The sequence below is a fragment of the Notechis scutatus genome, chromosome 4, assembly GCF_049901735.1.
Source record: "Notechis scutatus isolate UNSWTSFEM ecotype Mainland chromosome 4, rNotScu1.2, whole genome shotgun sequence".
Classification (NCBI taxonomy): Eukaryota; Metazoa; Chordata; class Lepidosauria; order Squamata; family Elapidae; genus Notechis; species Notechis scutatus.
In genome coordinates this window covers 167,486,648-167,493,849 of record NC_142012.1, presented here as the reverse complement: position 1 = coordinate 167,493,849, position 7,202 = coordinate 167,486,648, and the positions used below count along the sequence as shown (strand labels likewise).

Genomic DNA, 7,202 nt, shown 5'->3' with positions numbered 1-7,202 from the left:
ATAAATAGATAGATAGATAGATAGATAGATAGATAGATAGATAGATAGATAGATAGATAGATAGATAGATAGATATGTAGGTGTAGGTGTAGATGTAGATAGGTAGGTAGGTAGATGTAGATAGGAATAGAATAGAATAGAATAGAATAGAATAGAATAGAATAGAATAGAATAGAATAGAATAGCATAGCATAGCATAGCATAGAATTCTTTATTGGCCAAGGGTGATTGGACACACAAGGAAATTGTCTTTGGTGCAAATGCTCTCAGTGTCCATAAAGGAAATGATACATTCATCAAGAGTCAAGAATCATCAGGTGCAACACTTAATAATAATAGTTATAGGGTACAACATGCAATCAAATCATACTAGGAAACAATCAAATAGGATATTGGAATAAAGAATAGAACAGAATAAAATAGAATTAGGAATAGAATAGAATAAGGAATAGAATAGAATAGAATAGAATAGAATAGAATAGAATAGAATAGAATAGAATAGAATAGAATAGAATAGAATAGAATAGAATTCTTTATTGGCCAAGTGTGATTGGACACACATAGAATTTGTCTTGGTGCAAATGCTCTCAGTGTACATCAAAGAAAAGATACATTCATCAAGAATCATCAGGTGCAACTTTTACTAATAATAGTCATAGGGTACAATAAGCAGTCAAATCATACTAGGAAACAGTCCATATAAATCGTAAGGATACAAGCAACAAAGTTACAGTCATACAGTCACAAGTGGGAGGGGATGGATGATAAGGAGTGATGTAGATAGATAGATAGATAGATAGATAGATAGATAGATAGGATAGATAGATGTAGGTGTAGATATAGATAGATAGATAGATAGATAGATAGATAGATAGATAGATAGATAGATAGATAGATAGATAAAAAGGACATAGGTATTTATGGGTATAGATTAAGCAGGATGTGTGAATGCATCCATACTTGCTAACCAGGCTTGTCTAGTTTATGGTTAAGGGGTCCCACATCAGCCTTAACCAGGCCAAGCACAGACCTAGCAGTTGTATCCTTGCAATAGACTAAGTTTGGAGTATATTAGCCATGGTTGGATTATCCATGGCCTTAAGGCAGGGCTCCCCAAACTTGGCAACTTTAAGACTTGTGGACTTCAACTCCCAGAATTTCTCAGCCAGCTATGCTTAAAGTTGCCAAGTTTGGGGACCCCTGCCTTAAGGGGGACATGCCAGCCTAAATCTCCAGCCTTCCATCTATTTTGCAAAACGAATGAAAATGGTTTAATCCCATTGTTTGGTTTAACGATCCGTTTCAGCATCTTGTAGGAATGTAACCCACTCTGGGAGAATTCAGCCTATCAAACTCACCTTCCTCCTTGTAACCTCACCTGCCCCAGTGGTGTGATTCAGCTGGTTCACACCGGTTCCACAGAACCGGTTGTTAACTTTCTGAGCGGTTTGGTGAACTGGTTGTTGGAAGAAATCACGAGGGCAGAGAACCGGTTGTTAAATGCTTTGAATCCCACCACTGCTCTCTCTCTCTCACACACACACACCATTTTGTTGCGATGGTCCCTCCCTGACCCACCTGACAGATGGGGCTAAGTCTCAGGCAGCCATATTTAATCGGGTGTTCCGTGAAGGTGGTGTAGGGCATATCGGTGGACCATGGGTTCCAGCGGGAGAGGAAGTTGGATTCTTGGTGTTCGTCCCAGAAGATCCTCAGGCCTTCTCCATTCCTCCTAGAAAACAAAACATTTGGGGTCAACGTTTCTAAATTTTGGCAGCTTGACGGTGTGTGGGCTTCAATTCACAGAATCTCTCAGCCACCATCTATGGACTTCAACTCCCAGAGATCCCCAGCCAGCATGAGTGGACTTCAACTCCCAAAATCCCTCAGCCACCCTGTATGGATTTCAACTCCCAGAATTCCTTAGCTACCATCTGTGGACTTCAACTCCCAGAGTCCCTCAGCCACCATGCTACCTGGGGGAACTCTGGGAGTTGAAGTCCACCCATCTTCAAATTGTCACGGTTAAAAAACACGGTTAGGGGGTATTTTTTAGGGGTGACGAGGTGTTTTTGGCCTGCTCCAAAGAAGGATGGGCCAAGCATCCAAGATCCCCAGAAGAACCAAAACCCCGGATATACAGAATAACAGAGTGGGGAGGGACCTTGGAGGTCTTCTAGTCCAGCCCCCTGCTCATGCAGGAGACCCTACACCATTATGGAGGAATGGCTGTCCAATGTCTTCTTAAAAACCTCCAGGGATGGAGCACATCATGGTGATCTATATAGGGAAGGAATTCCTAGATTAGAGGTCCCCTGGCAACTTTAAGACTGGTGGACTTCAACTCCCAGAATTCCTCAGCCAGCCATTCTGGGAGTTGAAGTCCACCAGTCTTAAAGTTGCCAAGTTTGGGGACCTCTGTCCTAGATGGAAGAAGGATTTGAAGGACACAATACCCAGTCATGGACGTCAGGTATTGTAGGACTTGAAAATGGAGAACATGAGAAAGTTTAATTTTTTCCCCCCCAAGGTTGACACCTGAGATCTCCTGGAAAAAACCAATCCATGGATGAGTCACGATGAAAAGCATCTTGTCTGGACGCTCCCCAGGACATTATAAGCCCCCCAGGGCAGGGAGAAGACAATTGCATTGCACAATGAAAGGTGAAGAACATTGAGGTTCTCCCCCCACCCCACCCTTACACAATGCAGGGAGGTGCAAAGAAATCCTCCTTCATTGCCCCGAGGCCATGCAAACTGGTTGCACCACCAACGGCCTTGTGCATCCTTCTGGCTCTCAACCTTGTGCATCCTTCTGGCTCTCAACAGCGCCCGACGTCTTCTATGAAGATGGGATGTCTCCCTGTCCTTCAGGAACCATAGATACAAGATCCTATCAGGCCACCTGAGGAATATTTGCACCCACAATGTAAAGAAGATATTGAGGCTCTAGAAAAAGTACACAGAAGAGCAACCAAGAGGATTAGGGGACTGGAGGCTAAAACATACAATGGACGGTTGCAGGAACTGGGTGCTTCTAGTGTGACGAAAAGAAGGACTAGGGGTGACATGATTGCAGTCTTTTGATATCTGAGGGGCTGCCCCAAAGAAGAGGCAGTCAAGCTATTCTCCAAAGCATCTGAAGGCAGGTCAAGAAGCAATGGGTGGAAACTCATCAAAGAGAGAAGCAACCTGGAATTCAGGAGAAACTACCTAACAGTGAGGACAATTAACCAGGGGAACTGCTTGCTACAAGAAGTTGTAGTTGCTCCAATACTAGAGGTTTCTAAGAAGAGATTGGACAGCTGTTTGTCCAGAATGACATATGGTCTCCTGCCTGAGCAAGGGGTTGGACTAGAAGACCTCCGAGGTCCCTTCCAACTCTGTTATTCCTTCCTTCCTTCCTTCTTTTCTTCCTTCTTTTTTCCTTCCTTCCTTTCTTCTTTCCTTCCTTCCTTCCTTCCTCTCTTCTTTCCAGTCTTCCTTTTCTAGCTTCCTTCCTTCCAGCCTTTTCTTTCTTTCTTTCTTTCTTTCTTTCTTTCTTTCTTTCTTTCTTTCTTTCTTTCTTTCTTTCTTTCTTTCTTTCTTTCTTTCTTTCTTTCTTTCTCTCTCTCTCTTTCTTTCTTTTTCTTTCTTTCTTTCTTTCTTTCTTTCTTTCTTTCTTTCTTTCTTTCTTTCTTTCTTTCTTTCTTTCTTTCTTTCTTTCTTTTTCTTTCTTTCCTTTCTTTCTCCTTCCTTCCTTCCTTCCTTCCTTCCTTCCTTCCTTCCTTCCTTCCTTCCTTCTTCCTTCCTTCCTTCCTTCCTTCCTTCCTTCTTTGCTTGCTTGCTTACTTACTTACTTACTTTTTTAAAAATGGTTTTGTAAGAAGAGACAACCACTTCACTGAAATGTTATAGGGTTTTCCTGCCTGAGCAGGGGGTTGGACTAGAAGACCTCTGGGTCCCTTCCAACCATGTTCTTCTGTTAAGAAGCGTGCTCCTTGGAGGCATCGCAGTTGCCCTGAACAACATCACATCCCAACCCTTGTTTGTCTTTTCTCGGAGCATCTTTAGGGGACAGGATTGGAGGCCTCGAGACCCTGTTGAGTGGCATCTCCTAGGGGTAGGCCCAAAAGCAGACCTCAGCTGCTGCCCGTCGGATCTTCTGAAGGTCCTGAAGATCGAAGTGAATCAGAGGATGGATTGGGAGATTCCACTCTCCCAACGATTCGGAGAACACAGGTTAGGTCTGTGGTTTTTAGGAACCAGAGCACAAAAGAGGACATTGTCTTGATACTGATATTCCTTGACTTACAACCATTCACTTAGCGGCCAACTCAAAGTTTGCAACAGCACCGAAAAAAGTGACTTGCGGCCGTTTTTCACACTTTACGACCATTTGCAGCCTCCTCCCCAAAATCACGCAATCCCCATTTGCAACCTTCCTTAGCCAGTGTCATGCCCCTGGTGGAGACTGACTCTGAGGGAGAGGAGGAACAGCCGACAGGAAGTGGAAGTGTGGCTCCGGAGGTTGTGGAGGAGGCTGGGGAAGGGCAGAGCCCAGCTGGGGGAGGACCCAGGCCCATCCCCTCTTCATCCTAGGGCACACAGGGAGGAACGGATAAGGGAGAAATGTGGTCTACTCAGGAGGAGAGGGCCCTGATCCCCTTCATGGGCTGCAGCTGTGAGAACTGGATAAGAGGACGGATGTGCGTATGGGCCAGTGCTGGAAACAAAGCATGGAAATATCTCTAGTTTATGGTTCCTCTCCTAGTTTGGCGTCCTTCCCAGTGTGTATTCCGATATCTGTGGACGTCTTCAAGCCCTTATCTTGCCTGGTCTCCTTAATTGTTTCAGTGTGGTTTGTGTTGTTTTTACTCTTTATAATTTATACGTATTTTTAGTTTGAAGGGCATTTCCTCCTTTTCGTAACTGTTTGTGGGGGAGGGTTTTTTTTGTCTCCAATCAATGATATTCGGACGTTTGAAGTCAAGGTGAAGGTATTAAAGGGACCTCACCTGTTTTTGTGTCTGTGTTGCTTTTGTATCCCACCCTGGGTCATCACAGCCGGCTACCAACCAGCCAAGTCCACAAGGGAAGCCGGATTCGCTTAACGACCTGCAATTCGCTTCCATGCAACTGTGGCAAACAAAGTTCATCAAGTTGGTTTCCCTTAAGGACCGCCGCCATGCTTCACGCTGGCAATTCCCGTGGCAATTGCGGTTCACAATTAAACCTGTGAACTCCTCCGCCATGATCGCAGTCGTAAGACGAGGACCGCGTGGTGGACAGATGTTTCAAAACGAGGGCTGCCACGTGTTGGAATGTCTTCTTTGGCAACTTCAATGGTGCAGGAGAGACAGATTAGATGCGGCGTTCTTCCTCACCGAAATAATCGGGTTTCTCCTTTCAAACACAATGATTTAAAAGCCACACAAACACCTCTGCGAAGGATGCCAAAAATTCACGCTGGGCCAGTTCCCATTTCTTGCCAGCCCAATAAATCCTTCTTTTTCTCCCCTTCTTTCTTTCTTTTTTTCTTTTTAATCTTTCTGTTCTTTCCTTTAAAGACCTCATAATAATAAACACAGCTCTGCTCTCGGGCTCCTAACTCCGGGCCAGAGAAAGCAAGAAGAGGAGGAGGAGGAGGAGGAGAAACAAAAGGGGAAGAAAAATAATATAAAACAGATTTAAGTCCTGAGTTTTGTTTTGTTTTTTCCCTTTTTTTGTCTTTTCCCCATTCAAGAAACACCTGGTTTTCGCGAGAGAAAAACAAAACGGGATTGTGTGCTTTTTCTTCGCCCATGGAGCAAGATCTCCAAACTGTGCCCACCCTCCCGATTAAAAGTCCACTAAATTGCAAGCAGCAGAAGAGGGAAATTGTAGCTTCCCCAACCGCATCCCGCATTTCTGAACAGGAGTAAAATTTGGGGTGTCTGTTATCATTTGCAAATATTTGTGGAGCCTGCCCTTCCTTTTATTTTATTTTTCTCCCCCTATATAAACAGTGTGTTGTCTGCTTACAGAATAGAATAGAATAGAATAGAATAGAATAGAATAGAATAGAATAGAATAGAATAGAATAGAATAGAATAGAATAGAATAGAATAACAGTGTTGGAAGGGACCTTCTAGGTCATCTAGTCCAACCTTCCCCTGTGCAAGCAGGAGACCATGCACCATTTCTGACAGATGAGAGTCCAATCTCTTCTTGAAAGCCTCCAGGGATGAAGCTCCCAGAACTTCCAAAGGCAACTTCTGTTCCATGGATTGATTCTTCTCACTATTAGAAAAAAATTCCTCCTTATTTCCAGGTTGAATCTCTCCTTGATCAGTTTCCATCCATGGTTCCTTGTCTGGCCTTCAGGCGCTTTGGAAAACAACTTGACCTCCCCTCCTCCTCTCTGGGGCAGCCCCTCAAATATTGGGAGATGCTCTCCTGCCTCCCCTGGTCCTTCTCTTCCCTAGATCAGCCAGGCCCAATTTGCTCCAGTTTGATCCGTGGCCGGGGATGAGAGACGAAGGAATGTCTGGAGAACATGTCAGAAGTTGTGAGAACCAGCTTGGCTGCAGTTCAATACAACCGAGGTGAAGCCCTCAAAGAATTTGGAGAAGGGAGAGTGGACCAGCCTGTTGGTTCACTCCTTGGGGAAAAACAAAAAAAGGCACCTCCAGTTGTTGTGGCCAACATCAAACTTCTGAATGTGGTCAACCCAAGAACAGAGTTAAGCCAAGAATGCTTGACTGTTAAGCCCCAGGGACCTCCATCCCTCCTGTCTCTTTTTCTAGTGGTTATTTTTATTTTGGGAGAACAATGAATGCGGTTTTAGAAAGGAGGAGAAGAAAGGAAAAGAAGAAAGGAGAAGAAGAAAGAAAGGAGGAGGAGGAGAAAGGAGAAGAAAGGAAAAGGAGAAAGGAGAAGAAGAAAGGAGAAGAAGAAAGAAAGGAGGAGGAGGAGAAAGGAGAAGAAGAAAGGAGAAGAAGAAAGAAAGGAGGAGGAGGAGAAAGGAGAAGAAAGGAGAAGGAGAAAGGAGAAGAAGAAAGGAGAAGAAGAAAGAAAGGAGGAGGAGGAGAAAGGAGAAGAAAGGAAAAGGAGAAAGGAGAAGAAAGCTCCTGGGAGGAGTTAGGGGTAGTCCTGCATCCTGTTTGGGGGACCACCAGGTGTTTTGGTCCAAAATTCAGAGAAATGGACATTTCTTTACAAGGCCAGTTGGGTGTCTAATT

General features: G+C 44.3%; 1 protein-coding gene across 1 annotated transcript in view; it reads right to left on the bottom strand.

Moving 5' to 3' along the window:
• The window catches only part of TPRG1 (tumor protein p63 regulated 1), a 44,462-nt gene that overhangs the window by 11,259 nt on the left and 26,001 nt on the right, over positions 1–7,202 (bottom strand). Inside the window, exon 5 of the mRNA XM_087965611.1 lies at positions 1,579–1,732. Within this exon, the coding sequence (XP_087821737.1) occupies positions 1,579–1,732 (154 nt within the window). The remainder of the gene's footprint in view (positions 1–1,578; positions 1,733–7,202) is intronic.